At 31.8% G+C, this 21,045-nt stretch overlaps 1 protein-coding gene across 1 annotated transcript in view; it reads left to right on the top strand.

Moving 5' to 3' along the window:
• Positions 1-7,388: 7,388 nt before the first annotated feature.
• Positions 7,389-21,045, top strand: part of LOC115883680 (organic cation transporter protein-like) — a 59,367-nt gene continuing 45,710 nt past the window's right edge. Inside the window, exon 1 of the mRNA XM_030902066.1 lies at positions 7,389-7,663. Within this exon, the coding sequence (XP_030757926.1) occupies position 7,663 (1 nt within the window). The 5' untranslated portion in view covers positions 7,389-7,662. The remainder of the gene's footprint in view (positions 7,664-21,045) is intronic.

Raw genomic sequence — 21,045 nt, 5'->3', positions numbered from 1 at the left:
CCATGTTCCCGGCACGTTCCCGGTATGAGCATGCGCGTTAGAGCAACAAGACGCCATCCGTCAATCGAAACGTAAATATCGAACACCCGACATTACTCCGCCACCTCCGCGTCAAAAATAGTACCCATTTGTGTTATTTATTTTATAAAAACTGTTTTAAGAAACCGAATATTCCTCACCTAGGTCTTTCACAAATGTCTTTTACTTTGTTTTGGTAGCAAAATTTTTATTTTAAATGCAATCCTCGCGACAGCCCTAAAGTGAATCGTCACCGTTTGTTCTTCCCAAAACATTAAAATTTGTCATATTTAATTTTAATCTAACAAAAAAACCACCAATTTTGACGATCAAGAAGGCAAAATCACATCATATCCATGTATTCATGCATGGTGGGCGGAAAAAGGACTCTAGGGTGGGGATCAGGGTTCGGAAGTAGTTAATTAAGACGTAATTTACCTGATTAACTACGTGTAGTTTTTCTTCAAAAACTACGTCTTTTCCCGTTCATTAACTACATGAAAACTACGTTAATAAACTATGTATTGATATTATGAATCATTTTGCTTTGTATGAGGGTGGGGATCCTTAACAGTTCTGTTTGACGATTCATTTGACACATTTGAATTTGATTTGAAATTTTGTAGATTTGTCAGTCTTTACGGAGCTTATTTTATGTTATTTATTATTTATTGTACTACTGATAGTTGTATAAAGGTAGTAAATCTAGATGGAAATTGTGGCAGAACTTAAATTAACAGTGACACTATCGCGATTTATCGAAAAAGACTCTAAAATAATTAGTTGTTTAGCGTGCGGTAGATCTCGGCGAAAATCGAGTGAAATAATGGAACAACTTTTTGCTAGTAGTAGACTATATAATATACATACGTGTAGTGAACCGATCATTTATGAAATTCACTTAAATTAACTAATTATATATTTATTATATATTTTTTCTTGCATTTTTGCTTTTATTTACTACTTGTCAAAGATTAGATGTCAAAGAATTTAGATACGTCAATTTGACTTACCCGCTTCAGTAGCGTATCGGATGTTTGTGTTATTATTAAAACTTATTTATTTTTATTATAATAATATGTTTTTATAACAATTTTATTTATTTTATTATTATTGAGTCTACCCCACGTCTACCCTACATCATAGTTTTACACGGTGGTTTTACATTTTTTAAATAAAATTAGAACGGCACTGATAAATCGGAATTTAAGTCGGCCATATTTGAGTCCCATCGCGGTGTACCTAAGATTTTTGATATGCTCCTTCCTAGTCTTCTTATTCAAAGGTAAATACAGATACACATATACTTGATCCCTAATTCGTTTTAATTATTTTATATTGACTGTTGTTTAAATTTTATATGTTGTCATTTTATTATAGCTATAGCTGGTACTTCTTATTCTCGTACAGCACAGCCTATGTTTAAGTTACAGGGTGTCCGATCAACTACAAGTACTAGCTCTGAGATATCAGGTATATATAGGTGTTATATGTATTTCAAACTTTGAATAGAAAGATTAAGGAATGAGTATAATGGTGGAAGGAATGAGGGTGGTATTCATGCATGGTGGGAATCGACATCATAGGTACCATCCTTGACAGTTCTGATTGACGTTTTATTTGAAACCTTTGAATTTAATTTGAAATTTTGTGTATTTGTTTGTCTTTCGTTAGCTTATTTTATGCTATTTACTATTTATTCTACAATCGGTTTTGTTTAGAGGTAGTAAAGCTTAAATTAAAAAAGTGTTACATATGTTTCTTGCATTTTCTGTATTATTTACAACTTGTCAAAAATAATTAAGATACGTCAATTTCAACCAAGCCAACTTGACGCCGTTTTTTTTTTCATATATATTTTGCTTAATTTACAGTGTATATACTTTTAAAATCAACTTACTGTCAATACCTAATCTGTGCTACTATGAACAAAAACTGGCTGATTATTCCCCAACCGTCTTTGCCGCCGCTTTTTTTCGATCCTATGGTTTTGTTTTCTAATATGTTATTAAAACCTGACAACCTTTATGTAAGTTATTTAATCTACAAGTTTCAAATAATCTATTATTTTTTGTACCATACTATCAAACATTTTTGTGATTAATTAGGATGATCTTATTTGTGAGTTTGACGATACGAGTGCCCATCCCTAAATGTGTATTACTGGTTGCGTTAATTATTACTTTTTTCTTTTTATTTTTTAAAATACCAAATCCACTTTATTGGATTATGCGCTAATTATTTGTTAAAATGTTTAATAAATACGTTAAAAAAGCAAGAAATATATGTTACAATTCTTCGTAAAAGTACTTCTCCGGTCTCGTGCTTATGTATGTACTTAAATAACAAATTTTATATCATTAATCATTTTTGCAAATATTAGGTATTATGGCATATCAATACTTGATCTATGCTAAGTACTATTTTGTTCAGTACCCTTTAATATAAGTTGTAATCATAGAAATCAAGTAAATAACTTTCTTTTATTACATATTTTGCTTCGTTGATATTTTAGCCTCCGTAGTTGATATCAATTTTATAATTTATAATAATATAATTAACAACACCCAGCTGTGTTATAAACATTCTTTCTTTGTTTATAAATTCAGAATGGCATACTTGTATTATTATTATTAATTGAAGGTATTAAGTAACCTAAATTTATTATATTTTTCCAAGTTTATTATATTATAATATTGTCTGCAAAATACAAATATTGTTTTTATTCAGATAATATACAGACACAGTAATTTAACAATATATTTGCTAAGATAGTCTCGTTATTTTATTAACAATATTTATACGCTTATGTAATATTCCTAGTTTATAACTTAAGGGTCCTAGAGCTAGTTCTAACTTTTTTTTTAAATTTGAAAAAATATGAAAATAAATAGTGCGTTTTCCTATGATACTTTAACAGCAAAAATATGACGTTGATCAAAATTAATAATATCCACGTATCAAAGAATGAAATCAAAATTATATTGCCATAGAAAGACCTCTTGATTTTTACTACATCAAAAAAAATCAACCATATTTTTATGTTTTTTTTTACTAATTTTCTCTAAAACGGTATGGAAATTTGGAAAAACATTAATTGAATTACATACATACATACATACAGCCGTTACTCGCTGACGAGTATTCGACACACATAAAGAAGATGGTCACGCAAGGCGTTTTCTTTCATGAGTTTTTCTGTGACTGAAAGGCCCGATACGTGATGTTATGTGCCTACCGCACTCCGGACATTCAAAAATCTCATTGCTTTGTTGCCTCTTTACTTTTTGGTTGCCGCTGTTAACTGAGTTTACAACCCTTCTCCAGTGAGTTCTATTGCGAGCTGCTTTTTCCCACTCATTCTGCATGTTAATTCCCTTTAAATTTTCGTGGAAAATGTCCTTGTATCTTTTCAGTTGTCCACCGGGCCTCCTCTTACCGTCTACAAGCTCACCGTAAAGCAGAGATTTTGGTATGCGGTTTTCTTGCATTCTGCATACGTGAGCAGCCCATCTTAAGCGGGATTTTGTGACCATGACTCCAATACTCTCGCAGTTAGCTTTTTCAAGGACCGATACGTTTGAGACATGATGGAACCACCGGACTCTTAAGAGAGAGTTGTCTTAAGGTGTCTCTGTTGCAACTTGTTTAATGCGTTCATGTGTCGGCGGTAAGGCACCCAGGTTTCGCTCCCATATAACATGGTGGGAATTATAATTGCTCGGTATAGGTACTGCAAGTTTTGTTTTTGTACTCAAGTCATGATTGTAGAAAACCCTGTCTTTTAATTTCCAGAGTGCTCTTGAGGCGCTACTAATCCTGTGCAGAGTCAGAGTCAATATTGGCCTTTTCCGATATCAAACTGCCAAGGTAATTGAATTCCGCCACATATTCGAATAGTTCTTCTCCGATTTTTACAGCATTGTTGTGATCTTCCGGGGGAGTGCACATTATTTTAGTTTTGTCGATGTTTAGCTTAAGGCCCAAAGCCTCGTATGCCCAGGTATATGTGTATTAAACATTTCTTGTAATTGTTGTACCGTGTTTGCAACTAGAGCGCATCGTCAGCGTATTGAAGTTCTGTGATAAATATGAACGTATTGTACGTGTTTTTGCCCTGAGTCTTTTTATGTTGAACAGACCGCCGTCATATCTGTATCTAATGCCCAATCCTCTCTCCTGCAGTTTGCTGTCCACTATAATGGAGAGCGCTGCCATGAATATGTTGAATAGGAGAGGCGCTAAGACACATCCCTGCCTAACTCCTGTATTTGTTAGGAATGGGTCGCTCAGTAATCCATAGTGATCCATGATGTGACACTCTTGACTTGTTGTTATGGAGGCTTTTACACACTGTAAGAAATTTGTTGGGTACTCCGAACTTTTCCATAATTGCCCAAAGCGCATCTCTGTTCACCGAGTCGAATGCTTTTGTTAGATCGATGAATGCGACATAAAGTTTAGATTGCTGCTCTTTTACTTTTTCCTGTAGTTGACGGATGGAAAATATGGAATCGACGGTGCCGCGGTTGGTACGAAAACCCGTTTGCGATTCTGGAAGGATTTTTTCTATATATGGGTGCAGACGGTTTGACATTATTTTTGCAAGAATTTTTCCGCCGATAGCCAATAGCGAAATTCCCCGGTGATTTCCGCAGTCTGATGCACTTCCTTTGTTCTTAAATATATTCACTATGTTCGCGTTGCGAAAATCCTGAGGTACCTCTCCGCTTTCCCATACGACATCAAAGAGAGCCTTAAGATGACCAATAAGTTCTTTACTTGCACACTTATAGATTTCCGCCGGAATTATTTCTTGTTCTGTTATTGGGATGTCTAATAAATCGAGGCTGTTATACTGAGGTATTGTGTTTAGTGCTTCCATATTGGGGTTGTTTTCTTGGTTAAGGATATGGCTGTAATGTTCTTTCCAGCGATTTCTGATTTGTTCTTCCTCTTTTAGAAGTTCGCCATTTTGAGCCATGATTGGGCAGCTTACCTTCTTAGTTGGACCGTATACTTATTTTACAGCCTCGAAGAATTTACGATAATCGTGATGCGTGGCGTACTCTTGAATCTGATTTGCTTTTTGTGACCACCAGTTATCCTTTACTTGGCGCAGTTCTCTTCGAAGCGTGTTGTTGGCTGCTTTAAAGTTGTCTATCAGTCTTGGATTATGTGGATTTGCAGTGACGGCTTGATGTGCTCTATGCTTTTGTTCCAACAAAGCCTGTATATGCGGTTGATTTTCGTCAAACCAGTCTGGTTGTTTCTTTTTGTTCGACTTTCCCAGTACTGCTTCGCTGGTTTTATGAATCGCATCCCTTAATTGTGTCCAGCCTTGTTCAGCTTCCAATATTGAGATTGAAGCTATCGGTGGAAGTGATTCTTTGATGGCTTCCCGAAGGGCGTCGGCGGTATTGTTGTTCTCTAGACCACGTACGTTCAATCTGGTCATGTTGTTTTGCTTTTTACAGCGTGGATGTTTGGGTTTTAACTGGATTTTCATTTTTGAAATTAAAAGTCGGTAGTCAGTGCCGCATTCGGCATCTATTCTAGCTTTTGTGAGCCTAACATCTTTTAGATGCGCCCTTCGAACGATTATGTGGTCCAATTGATGCCAGTGGCCTGATCTAGGATTAATTGAATTAACCAATTTAGAACGACCAAATTTTTTTATGAAGAATGTATTTTTCTCAAAATGTCAATAATAAAAAGTTTTTGCTAAAAAAAAATGTTTTTTGTAAAGACAATCTGGGTACATACTGTAGAGTGCCATGGCTGTGATAAAACAACACATTATTGAATGTTTTCTAATGGAACGAGGGTTGCTCATTAGCATATTTGGAAAAACCATGTTTTACGAGTAGTTTTGCACCATAAACTTACTTTTTCAAGCAAAATTTTCGTTATAAAATATTATAATATAGGTACAGGGTGTTTCAAAAAACAATTGCCATCTCTCAGAGATTCCTCACGTAAAAATAAGACTTTTTCATATCAACATAGGTCCGATTCTGCTTTGTTTCGTAGCTACAGGGTGTTAAAATCTTAATAATCTTTCGATTTATTATAATTTTCTTCCAAGTACTTTAGTGATTTGAATGAAGTTTTGAGGGTAAAAGTTACTATAAGTGTTACATTTTTTTTAATGCTAAAAAAGTGTCAATAAATTCATCAGGGACGTGCATATGGGTTATCACTGGAATATTCTTGAAAAAACGTGCGCCACTGACTTTTTTCTTTTGATATCAAAATTGTGTAGGCCGTTTAATGCCAATTAAAAATTATCTCTTAACAATTTGTCGAATTCGGCCTCCTTGATAAGATAAAGGCAATTTTATTAATCAAAATTAATAAAATAAAAATAAAAATAAAATTAATAAATTATATATTTTACCTAATTTATTATTAAATATTATTACTATTAGTCCAACATACAGCAATTTCAAATAAAAAAAAACAAATGTGAGATAATTACAAAAAACCTAGGTTTTGCTATTAGATTAGCATCAAGGCAAATTAATAAAATTGCGTTTATCTCACCAAACCGAAATGGACAAAAAAAAGAGTCAACTTTTAATCGGCATTAAACTGCTTACACTATTTCTCTAACGAGAGAAAAAAAGTCAGTGGGATACCTGCTTTTTTTAGAAAAATATTCCAGTGATAACCCATATGCACGTACCTGGTGAATATATCGACACTCTTTTAGCTTTAAAATATGGCGCATTTATAGTAACTTTTACCCTCAAAATTTCATTCGGAACGCTAAAAGTAGGTACTTGGAAGAAAATTATAATAAATCGAAAAAATATTAAGATTTTAACACCCTGTAGCTACGAAACAAAGCAGAATCGGATCTATGTTGATATGAAAAATAAATCTTATTTTTACGTGAGGAATCTCCCCACGAGAGATGGCACATGTTTTTTGAAACACCCTGTATAATATTAAGCAAAAATGTCAAAATTTGATATTATGACATGTCATTCTATTCAAAATGTAATTTTTTATAGAATAAAGTTAAAAAATACCGAGGGTCGAGGGTACCATTTAAAAGTTGTAGTCATTACCGGTGAAACAGGAAGTAACCGAAAATTTGTTTAAAAAAATAGAAGGATTATTAAAGTGGCGAGCCTACTTTAAAAATACCCGGTATTTGCACTTATGCAAGGCTCATCCTGTATAAGAAACCACCCTTTATCCCTTTACAAAGAATCACTCTAAAGTTATTGTTTCGCATTTGGTTTGTAACACCCTGAGTACCTCCAAGTAGGTACCAAGCAGTAGGTACCCCAACAAGCCATCGACGACTGGGTGTCTTAAAACTTTCATTTTCTCATTGATTCAAGCCACTTGAAAAGCCGCCAGTACTTGTTACAGATAGACCCGTCCGTGGTAGTACCCGGTCTTTTATCAGTACCGCTGCACTCGTACGACGGCTATAATAGCGTAGGAATCGTCGCACAATCATTTTTTTCGACCTGGACCACTGGCCTTTCCAGATAAAATCTGTTTGTTCCGTTATCGCTTCCACTTAACTATGCGCCTACTTTGATTCGAAGTACTGCCTTTGTTTCATTGAGTGAAGAAGTCCGTGATTTGTGTTGTGATTAGGAATTATTTCCCGCCAAAATTGAGAGTAAGATTGTTTTTCCTTTTGTTTTGTTTTTGATTAAATTTTAATAAGTGTGTAAGTAAACATGAATAATTGGGCTTTAGAGATAAAATTGTGACATATTTTATGAACTAAATAATATATTTAACTTTTCGATCATACGGTAGTGGTAGTATATTGTTTTATTAGGAGTAAAACTTATACTTCTCGTGACAGTGAAAATGATACACTCAAGATACACTCTTTGAATTTGACAATTTAATGTCAACTTTATAATACATTTTTGTTCTTTGGTTCTTAGGCGTAAAAGCGCTTTTTTATCGAGGCGTTAAAGTGTCTTTTCTATATTGCCAATCGCGTCGCAAAAATTAATATTTTTGTGACGTTTGAATAAAATATTTTAAAATTAACCAAGAAGTAAAAAATATTGATAATATAATTTAGGTATCTACTACTTATACATCAATCTCAATATGACGTTTTCATATACTCACTTTGGTTAAAAATGTAATTTGATTAATGATATTACACATAAAATTTAAACAATAATATTGTGATTTTGGTTCACCCTATATATAACATCGTCAAATATATAAATTTAAAAAAGTAAAATCCTATAGAGTTTTTTTATATTATATTATTTATATTAATATTTTAGTAGATCGATATATTCGAAATTATTATACAGGGTGGCGCACCTCATTCGCCTCGGTTGATTATACGAAAACGGAAAGATGTAGAAACAAAATATTTTATGTGTATATGAAGGAAGGCAATGTGCATAATTTTAAATTGTTTTGAAATGTAAAGGGTATGTCAGAACTAAGATCCACACCAAAGTTATATTTTTTCTTATGGAACACCTGGTATTTGATTTCATATTTGGATCCGTGGACACAAAATAAGGTATTCATTATAAGGGTTAAATATGTTTACAAGCGTTGGTTCTTGATATATTTATAGATATTTAAATATGCATGCTATTATAAAACAGATTGTAACAACCCTGTACATTGATTGCCAGAATTAATTCTTGTGCTGACTTTTAAAAGTCAGGGTAAAACTAACAAATTTCAAGTCTTTCAACAATAATTTTCTTCCACACTTTGGCTTTTATTGAGATTCCCTGTATACTAGCCAGTCAGGTACCTAGAATGTTTCATTTATATTTGTTGGAATTCTTGAACCCACTGTACCAGTTTTTGGGAACCTTTGGGATCATTCAAAAGTAGGTACTTGAAAGGCACAATAAAGAAAAGATACCTACTATAAATATAAACAACTTAATGCAAAAATCGATAAGTATTTATAGAAATAATAATAATATGGTACAGTACGATAGAAAAAAACGGCCTCACGTTGTCTTGGAAGTTACGATCGATGACATTCCCCATATAATTTTACATACAAAATGAGAACGATCTTTATTTCCAAGCCAACTTTGACGCCGTTTTTTTATGGTATAGTGTTTTCACACGATCGTATAGTGTCTGTCATTTTAATTTACAGGAATGTTGTATTTTCTATCATTTTTTGGATATCGTCTGTCGAAATGTTCCCTGATTCGTTGGGCAGATTTGATATGTGTGCATGTGTGCAATCAACTTTGAAATTTAAATGAGATATGACATCTGTTATCTGTTATTATATTATTACAGATTATAAACTTTGATTTTCTTTATTGTTTTTCGTGGTTCCAATTTTCGGAATCGGTTACTAGTTAGGTTACTAGTTTGCGCACATAGCACGCCCACTTATGGCCTGTAAAATTGTGCACAACAGCGCCTGACCGGCACAGTTATTAGAGAGATATCGGAAAACCGAATAGCGTCATGCAGTATTTACGCGTACCTTATCATGGTTACGATATGCGCGAGTTAATTTTTAGTGCAACACCCGCTAATAACGTTACCGCCTGACGTAATTTGCGGATCAATTACACCAAGCGCTATTTCTAAATAACGTTTAAAAATTGCTTAAATGGGATGTGCGGGTATTTGACAACCGGGGCCGGCCGGCGAGATCCTTTATTTTAGGTTATGTTTGAATTGTTTTGAATTATTACTTTAGTTTTATTAGGTAATTTGATATTTAAGTAGCTGGGATTAGTTTTAATTAAATAAATATGGCCCAAAATATGGATTCCACCTCTTCCAATATTAAAGAACCTATAAAGAGGCTTAGGTTTACAGCAGATGACGACTTAGCCCTTCTAAGAGAATTTGTTGCTTGTTGTCTTAAACCCACTGGCAAACGTTGGATAATAAAGCACTGGAAATAAGTACTTTAGCCCTTTAGTTTTAAAATACCTAGTAAACAAAACAATTTCAAAGTTTTAAATTCAAAGTTAGGTTAAGTTTAAATAGCGGAAGCGACGCGAACAGAATTCTTTCCGATCCGATAACTATAAATGAAGAGTGTTATACCACCTCACGTAAAGGAAATAACACCTGGCCTTATTAACGTCCATGCACGCTATTCGGTTTAGCGATACCTCTCTATTACGCTGTTTATTGTTATTTTGTGCGAGTTTATTTTTGCGCACAGGAAATTTTACTCGTCTGCACATCGCAATAAAAATACAATTTTCGTACTACGAATTAGGGACAATATTTTTATCTGTATACTTATAGGATACCTGTGATATCTGTGATATTATTTTGTTAGACAGACTGTGTTTTTTAAACGTGTATTGGTTTTCTATAGACTTCAAATAACAAACCATTAGACAATATGCAATGCAAGGACTTGTGTATTGTCAAACTGGACGTAATAGTCAAAATAATCATTGAATTCTAAATTCTCTATGGGGTTCATAGTTAAAGTAATCACCAAGTTCAAACAAAAGTATTGAAACTGATGGACCATACACATAAATTGTAAAGGCAAAGCATAACAAATAGACATTGTGTAATGTGTAATAATTGTATAATATTGCTATATTTTACTATTTGATATGGGTTTTTGACATTAATAATAATCATTTGTTACATCATAAACGAAATTAACTTACTTATGTATGTATTATATTATCTATTATTTTTTTAAAGCAAATTATTAAAAATAGTTTTCAAACAATGGTGCAACGCCCAGATTTTTGTTATTATTTTTTACATAAGCTTGAACTATAGATATTAAATATTATAGATTGTTGGTTGTAATGTAACGAAGAAGAATCCTTAAGCTTAGTTAAGTAACTTTTATTTTAACTAAAATTGAGTTAAAAATAATTTAATAATAAATATATTGGTAATACTCTTCATTATAAATAAAATGATGATACATAGTGTTAAATTTGTTGATTTGTTGTCATTTAAAGAACGTTTGCGTCAACTATCTCATATTAATGTAGTTTCTTCAAATTAATTGCAGTTAATTATTAAGTTAATAAACTATTAAAAGAACAAAAAAAAATCTGTAGATATTAGCATTCTCTTTATTAATTTTAATATCTATGGTGCGTTTAATGAATGCGGAAAGACTAATATGAAAAATAACTGTTTTGCTACAAATACCACGAATGATAATAACATGGTTCCTGAAATAAAATTTGTTTTTAATAGATCTTTGAGATTAGTAACTTCCTGTTTTACCAGATTCCTGGGAGAAAGTGATACATGATAATAATCAGTTTTATTTATACCTAAATCTTCTAAAATGCTTATAGTAAAGTTCTTATAGGTGTTTAAATACTCTTGAAAGGATTATAATTTACTTAACAAAGGTACCTACAGTACGTACCTATTGCAAGAAGGTTGATTGAAGTGAAATGTCATTGTCGAATAGATCATACTTATTACTTGCCTTGTAGTTATGTATTTATCTTGAGATTGAAATTTTAATTTAATAATAAATATTATTAACAATTAAATAAACCATTCTTACAGTGTACAGGGTGTCCCATTTTTGTGTGTTTTATGGAGTTTCTCGTTTATGAGTGGAGATACAAAAATGGGGTTTTCATGTCGTGGCACTCGCCATAGTTTCACAGAGATGTATTTAGGAAAAAATGAGTTCACAATAAAATAAAATAAAAAAAATGATCATCGAGTAAAAACTTGCTTGAAAACAGAATATTTTCACATTTCGTGTAGGTAACAATTCTTCTGTATCTGAAAATCTTCTGATGGGAAGAAATGCGGAAAAAATATATAATGACATATATTTATATTATTATCTATTTCAGAGATTTTCTACAACTTTTTTTTGATTTAAAACAAGTTTAATTTTCTGTAGATAACTGGATTCGGCATAAAATTCTGCATATAGTACACCGTCTTTATTTAAAGCACACTGCAGTGTTGCCATTCTATTTCTTATTTACTAAAACTTTGGTTTAAAACATTATATACGAAAAGTGGTAAAAAACTAGAGTGAATATAACTTTATTAATACTTAGCTATGTTTTCTTAAACACGAAGGATACCAGAATAAATTCGTGTAGAAAAATTTACTTTATCGTATACAGGATATTTTTTATGGCGTCACCAAAATCGTAATATTTAAAATATTGTATATCATTTTTTTTTTAAATGCAACACCTTGTATATTATTTTTCTGCCAGATGCAGAATTAAAAAGTGAACATTTTTTGTATTTAAAGTGTTCTTAAATTTTTAGCCGTTTTGCAAATATGTTCTGCATTTCATTACATATGGGATTTTCAACGATAAAATATCAGACAAAGATCATATTACTTTGATAAAAATTTACTGTTGAAAGAGCTATATGTAATATAATACTGCGAATATCTGCGAGACCGTTAAAAATTTAGAAACACTTTAAATAAAAAAAATGTTCACTTTTTAATTCTGCATCTGACAGAAAAATAATATACAGAATGTTGCATTTAAAAAAATTGAGATATACCATTTTAAATATTCCGATTTTGGCGACGTCATAAAAAATACCCTATATAGAATAATGTATATAGAATGATGTAAAATAATTAAAAAAAATAAAACAAACTTTACCATAACTTTTTTTGTGACACCCTGTATATAACAAAATATTTTAAGATGCGCCTCTTTATAAACCTTCAAACATATGAATAAAACTTTTTTCATATCTTTGACAACGACGACGATATTGGACTTCCTCGCACTAATGGGCCACCCTGTGTATTTACGGTGGTTTAAAGCTAGGTGTGGCACTTCTCTTCCCTCAAATATAAACTCAATATTTTGTCTATAATATTTTGAATATTGTTATATTACGACCACTTATAATAAAAAATAAATAAAAAAACATAAAAAAATACAGTCCACTAAATTTATAAGAGATTATGCTATTATAAAATTCTTTCAATTAAAAAATATGAATAATTTGCGGAGACTTTAGATGTACAAAATATTTACTCTAAAATTGTTTCAGAAACCAATCTATATAAATTATCTCGTAAATTATTATTGGAATGAAAATTTTATGGCAGATCCCCTGACCAAAAAATATTTTCATGCGCATATTTGAGACAACCTGTATATCTAAAAAATTATTTTTAAAATCTGCCCACATGCTAAAAAAATAATAACATTTAATTAATTAGGTTCATAATATCTCAGCTTCTAAAATAAACAAATATAATTAATTTAATTAAATGTTAATTGATAATTACTATCAGCTTGCCGATTTATATCCGATGGAAATCTAAAAAAACTCAAAGAACAATTTTTTGAATTATTACTACAATTAATAGCAGCACACAGTTAGGCACTCATTTTTTGTCAATCCGTCTCTGTGCTGGGACGCTACGCTCGAACCTCGCAGCTCGACGGACGGAATTCAACTGAAACGCTTTGCAATCTGCCGATATTCGACAGCTTGCAAAAACTGGCAGAAAATATTTGCGAGAGTGCAACTACTCTTTTCCTTAAACTATGACACTACTACACTACTTTTTTATGAAACTAAAGATGCTACACACAAATTTGTAGTGTTATATATACCGGCATTGCCGGCATGCACGATTTACCTATTGGGGATATAGTAAAGAATTTTATGTAAATGTAGAACTTATGGGCTTTCACCTAAATTGCTTGAAAGTGAAATAAATATGAACAACAGACGATTAGAAAGTTTAGAAAAAAATATAACTTTTAAAAAGTTTGTATAAAGATCTTTTTGCCTACAGCAATGATATGGATATTATTTGTTTTTCTTCAATATTTAACTTCTTCCACAGCTTCTTCAAATGCACAGGGAGTGGTACCTTAGCAGATGTATAATGGAGATATTTAATGGTATATTACTTTCCCCAGGAATCCGGTATAGCAGGAAATTGATATGCTTATCTAAATAATATTTCAGGAACTAAGTACCTGCCTATTAGAAGAAAGCAAGTGCAATAATTTACAGCAAAATAGTAATTTTTACCGCTAGTTAAGTCGTTGATAATTATTATTAGTTTTAATACCCAGAGATATTAAAAGTAATAGATAGATATGCGTTAAAAATATTATCTACACACATATAAGCGATACCGATTAAACTTTTAGTTACGTAATCGAGGGCGCGATTTTTAGTGTCATTGTTGCCAACCGTGGACATTTCGGCGCAGGGCTGACTAACTGGAATTTAAATTTCGCGCTAGGGATTCAGTTGGTAGCTCCGTTGTAAAAAATGTCGAGTTGCCACATTTATTTATTTATTTCCTGACATTGTCATTTGTTTTGACACCTTAGTTTTGTATTACGAGTTTTTGGTTTAAATGAATTGTGTTTTGATGCTTTAAGCTTAAAATTTTTACTAGCAGACCTTGCAGTCGAACATTGTTTTTTTAGAACCTCTTTTAGTGCGAAGTGTACAAGATAGCTTAATAGTCGTTGCAAAAAACTCATCGTAACCTTATTACAATATTTTGAACGGGAAAGCGGTAGTAATGGCCTTTTATATCCCTTAAGTTATGTTAAGGAGGTGAGTTTTGTTGATGTAAATAATAACTGTTTATATAATTTCTAACTAATTTATTATAGTTTCCTAAAATATTTTGATTAACAGAAAATATGTAAAAGTGGACAACGCTGTACCCGTCAAGCTTAATCACGTGACTAAAACTTTATTTGGTATGATCCAATGACTAAAGAATACAAGGACATAAATATAACACCCGAGATCAAATTGTTACCATGGCACCAAACAGTGCCATGGTAACATTGTATTATTGCAACCATGGTATTATTCTTACCTTAGGTGCTTCAAGGAATATCTATATTTTTGATAAATGTTATTTGATAAATGATACGTTATTTACGTTATGTTTAAACTATACGCCTATGCTGTAGGCGAGGGTATCATACTAATTAATTACGAAAAAACGTATTAATATGTTAACAGAAGGTACAAAACTTGTATCGACGTATAGCACCTATCAATTACATACAGACCGGACCACCGTAGTAGTAACATAGGCAGAACTGGACGAATTAGCGTATACCCGTCTGCCGGATAAAAAGCAGGCGAAAAAATGCGATAAAATAAAAATAGGTTGATATGTGATAAGAATGTTTCAGAATTTGTATTTATTCGTGTTTTAATAGCCAAAATGAATACGTAGATTCTCGCGACAGTTCTCGTGTAAAATTTATTTTTTAAGTAAAATAATGGATGTTTATGAAGTTCGTGAGAAAATTCAAATTGTAAAATGGTATTTCCAAAATAGGTCTTATCGGGATATACAAACAATTTTTCCACAAACTTTTGTAAACAGGCCAATTCCATCTTTATCTACTATATCAAGACTTATTAATAATTTTGAAACACATGGGTGCGTGTCCCCACAAAAACACAAAAAGCCTGATGTGTTGATTAATGAAGAACAGGAGTTAAAGCAAGTGTTCGTTTGTGCTACCGCGGATCAAAATCCCACGTTTTCAAGTAATCAAATTGCTGAGATGGTTGCCCTGCCCACAATGCCCGTATTGTTCAAGAATATTTGAACAATACTTTTCCCAACCGTTTAATTAGTGGATATGGAGCTATTTTGTAGCCCGCTAGATCACCAGATCTTTCTCCCAGTGATTTCTTTTTGTGGGGTTATGTAAAATCCAAAGTGTATGGTCATAATAGGGCTAATAATCTGGATGAGTTTCAAGTAAAAATACGAGAGGCTTTCCAAACTATTAGCCCTAATATGTTAGCCAATGTCAGACGGGGATTTTACGACCGCCTCTGTCTAGCACAAGAAGGTGGTCTTTTTGAACACTTGTTATAACTTTTTTTTATTTAAAGTAATATTATAGTTTTTTTGGGTTTAGAGAATTTATTTATTTTTAGTTTTGGTTTGTAAACACACTCAAATAATAAATATTTAAGTATTTTTATTTTAAATGTTACCTTAAGTGAAGGTAAACACTTAAAATGAAAATAATAAATACACGGCACTCCTAGCGTCATATTCCTAGTCTGTCACGACCTACCCGTCCAAGCACAACAGCAACTGCTTACTGCCTGACCAACCGATTAGCCGGCAGTGACTCTCGAGTACGAACGCAAAACGGGTAAACGTAAATTTGTCCGGCAACTTGCTATGTTACTAGTAGCCTGGTCTTCTCTGTATAGTATCAGAAAAATAATTACCAAATTCACTTGAAAACTGAACACATCACCATTGTAATAAAGTTTATACAAAGTTCACTACACACAACAAATTATTAAAAATCGCTAAAATTGTCCCTGTCTGACTCATCCGTAGGCTCCAAAATGATGGCATCTAAGGTCACAAATGTCAAGGCATTACATGTCCTTCTATTCTTAAGTTATTGGTATGATCCATATAAAGATAATATAATAGTCTGTCCAAGGATTCAGGGATGATTTCCATAAATGACAGAAAAATAAAATTTGCCTGTGAATTAAAATAACCGACAGTACCTGTCACTGCTATGTACAACCCCGCGGGGTTTTGGGCCAAGAATGACATTGATGAGTCTCATATGTTATATTTGGTTATATGTAGTAACATTGCTACGCTCGCCCAATGTATTTAGAGCACACACACACACACACATAATCCCATGCTAGTCTCTTAACTTAACTTAAAAACTCAGACTTTCAATTAGTTATACATTTTTCAAAAATAATTGTTTTGTACAATTTTATATAAAAAAATGGCAATCTATAATTTTTAACGTCTATGGCTTAATTCCATAATGGATTCAGCCATAAACAACTCTAAAGGCCATTGTTTTCAAAGTTATTTTAACCGATTCACGGTTAAGTAGTCATGAAATTCCGCATTTGTTTGGTTTTTAAACGTCTAACTAAATATTTCTATAAAAATTCGTTGTAATTGTATATAGGTACTATTTTACAATTCTTACCCAACCGATTTATCCTTCACATTTTCAATTATTATTGTATGGTATTTCCATTTCCAATCAGCTTCAATAGGTTCTTGGATCTGATCAGACTTGTACGAGTATAATATTTGAGTATTCATTTGATCTATGAACATTTTTTGAGTTTGTGTTTTGTAATATTCTTGTAGTAATTTTCTTCTACCAGTATCATATTGAACAGAAATCAATTCAGATAATATTTTAAAAAACATTTAAAAATTTTTTGTATATTGCCTTTTTTTTCTTGTAACTCAACAACTTATATGGTAATCTTAAATAGAATTTTGAAAGCGGAAATTTGGATCTTTGAATTCTGTCTTTAAATAAAAAAAAGATCCGAAAATATCTATATAATTTAATAAAATACCGGGCGTTTCTCAAAAGAGGGTCACCCCTATAACTTTTTTATTTTTTTAGATAATAAAACGAAATTTAGTATGTTAATATATGGCATAAATCCACAACATAAATCGGGATTGATTGATAGAAAATAACATTCTGAATAGAATGAGATACAATATATCAATTTTTGACATTTTCAATTAAAAAAAATAGCATTTTAAATTTCAATCTAGAGTGCCCTGGCTGTATTAAAAGCTTTGGAAAAATATATTTGATCGTCTAATGTTTTTCGTGTCTTTTCCTGGTAGGTTAAAATATGCCAAAATCGTATTTTTAATCATACCTCAATTTTTTCAAATGGAACGAGGGTATCCTCATTAACATATTTTCTGGAAAAAGCACTTTTACGAATAATTTTGTACCACATACTTGGTATTTCGAGTCAAACTGTCCATACATTTATGGCCATGGCATTCTAGAGTGAAATTTAAAACACTATTTTTCATTGAAAATATCAACAGTTAATATATGATACGTCATTTATATGTAATTTTATGTCATTACGTCATACGTCATTCAGAATGTAATTTTCTATCATATAAAGTAAAAAAATACCGAGGGTACCATTTGAAAATCAAAAGTTGTTGTCTTTTACGGGGAAACAGGAAGTTACCGAACATAATTGAAAACATCAATCAATCCTAATTTATGTCCTATACTAACATACCAAATGTCGTTTTTTTTCTGGAAAAAATAAAAAAGTTATAGAGGTGAGCCGCTTTTTAGAAAGACCCGGTATAATAATCATTCTACAGCCTTCACTAATAAACTTTATTTATAAATATGGCATTTTTCTGTTTCCATCTAGATTGTGTATCTTGGTATCATTTGTACAGTAGCGTTTGTCTATTTTTATTATATGTCCGATATTTAAGTGCATATCTGTACAAATACCAGCAAATAGATTCTTTGCAAATTTTATCATTATAATTGTGAATTGATTTTACGCAATTCCTAGACTCGTACAAAAGATTAACAATGCTATGCGTAAATCGAAATCACGATTTTGCTACCATTGTTCAATACCTTCGTAATGTATTATTAATCAGTCGTATAAACGACACAATTGGACATAATTTGACATAGAATTTTAAAAATTTATGATAGACCATTATTTTTAACGATACTACAAAAGAAACGAATCTATGAAACATTTAATAGTTACTTTTTTCATCGTAATATATACATAGTGTCCTCTCGTAGAAGAAATGTTGATAGATATAGCAATTATACCGTATGATCGAATAAAAACGGCGTCAGCGATGGCTATGAAATGCAGATCGCTGTCATTTTATATGGGATATGTCATAGACTGTCATTTCATAGCCATCGCTGACGCCGTTTTTATTCGATCATGATCATACGGCTACATACGCCTCTTCCCGCGCTTCAGCTGGCAGTTGTGACGTCATTGTAGTCCTTGTCATGATAGTGTGTATTATTAGTTGTCTATGGTAAACTTATAAAAATAACAGCTGATAAATTTTTAGTTAATTATTTTGTCAATTTTAAATGTGAAAAAGGTGTTTTTAAAGTTTTTAGAGCTATAAAGTGTATAAATACGTTCATTTTGTGTTGTGGATTGTGACAAAGTGCTTACTAAGTGCCTACGATATTGTTTATTAATTATTTTAAAGCAAAATATGGAAGTATTCTAAAAAGAATGCCTGCAAAAGGTGATGCTGGGAACTGCTATTCTTAAAAATGCATTATCCGAGTATTTAATACGATTTATACAGTTAACTTTCTATACTGCATACATATAAGGTGTTTAAATAAATAAACTAAATAATGAACGTTTTGCATCCGGCAACCAATGATGCACGTGTGTGTATTATTGGTTGCCGGATAAGGACTAATAACCATGACAAGGACTACAATGACGTCACAAAGCGAGGAGTTTTCGCATGCACCTGGCAGACACTTTTGGCTGGATGAACAGTCCTATTAGGTTAACTGTTCTTGGGCTTGGTTCATTTCACTTGATTTAAAAAAATCCCGACCGCGGCGCTGTATACGACAGAAATCAGACATTTTCACTATATGTATTTCACGCCGTCCCGGGTACAGTTCATGCAGATCGCATTAAAATAATATTAATTAAACCGTGACTTTGTCAATTATGACTTAAATATTAATATAAGTATTTTAGTTTTTTGCTAATGCAGTTATTGAGACTAAAAACAGTCAGGTACGAGGTCTGTGTGATGTAACGCTGTTTGGGGTAGTAAAAAATAAGTGAAAAAGAATTCGAACTGGTCGTCGTGTTGTGTCACGTCGGCGTCGTGTCGCGTCGTAACAATTTCAAATGTTAATAAAATTGCCGAAAAAATGTAAACGTGTAAAAAAGAGTATAATCAGGGCGTTGTTGGATGCAATAACATTCAATAACTCAACCTGAAACAACATTTTATAGCTTCATAGCTTCTCACACAGATCTGATCAAAAGCAAAAATTGATTCAAGCAGTTCGACGAAACAAGTGAGTAAACAAAGTCCCCATTACATAATCAAAAATTTGAATAGGCATATACTATGAGAGGATAAAATATATGAATGGTTTACTTCTTTTAGTCAACTAGTGATTAAATGTTTTATGAATATCTCCTAAAATTATAATTATGTACCTTTAAAAATTTTCGTTATAGCCGAAATAGCCCCAATTAAGTCCCACTAGCAAAACCAGTGATTAAAACTATGCTCGCTACTTTAGTTGAACTCGTCTAAAAAGCTGGAATAATAAATTATAATACCAATATTATAAGTTAGACGTTCTGAAGATATCAAAATATTTATTGGTTTTTAATTTTAGAATTTTCACAAATTAGACTTTCTAACACTTTTAGAATAATTATATAGTAAATTTTTCGTATTCTCGCTATTTAAACCCGTGAATTTGTATATACTAGTTGTTTACGATATTCTCCGATGGTGGCAGCACCGGCGGTGAATGGTGCATTCTCCTCAGCCTATATGAAGAGAAAAATTAAAATTTGAAATGTGCTTATTTTATATCTTTTTTCTTAACAAAATAATGCTCACAATAATATGATAATATTAAATTCTTTATATAAAGAACCCGTTCTTATTTTCTCGATTTCAAATTAATCTTCATAAATATTGTAGTGAATGTCAACATTTTAGACGAACCACTCTGTATAAAAATTAATGTGTGTCATAATAATTTCAAAATAAATAATATTTGGTAGCCTTGAGTTTAATATATTTTTTTTAATTTTTCTTGAGGTCAATACGAAGACTTTTTTTAGCAAAAATTGACCTTAGTTAATGTAATGGTGGATTGGACTAAGATTAACAAAGAGTAAATCATATAGGGTGCTACAAAGTAATAAAATAGAAAACAAATTTCTTGCAGTATAGGTATACAGGGTTGTTCACCACATACGACACGAAGTATTGTAGCTAAACGACTAGGTTTTTACAAATTCTAAGTTTTGGGTTCGTTGAAGGACTATTAGAGCTACAATTTAAAAATATTTTTACAAGATACAGAGTGTCCCAAATAAAAAAAAAATCTCAAAGTTGTATTTTTTTAAATGGAACACCCTATATATTATTACATTTTTAGTTTCTACGATTAAAATAAAGGTAAATTTGATTAAGGTTTTTTACACTTAAACCTTGCCGTTTTTGAAATATTTTCAATTTTG

Source organism: Sitophilus oryzae, unplaced genomic scaffold, assembly GCF_002938485.1.
Source record: "Sitophilus oryzae breed Bouriz unplaced genomic scaffold, Soryzae_2.0 scaffold_1974_pilon_pilon, whole genome shotgun sequence".
NCBI classification, from domain to species: Eukaryota; Metazoa; Arthropoda; class Insecta; order Coleoptera; family Curculionidae; genus Sitophilus; species Sitophilus oryzae.
The sequence above is the reverse complement of the archived record's forward strand: the minus strand, read 5'-3'. Positions and strand labels throughout refer to the sequence as shown.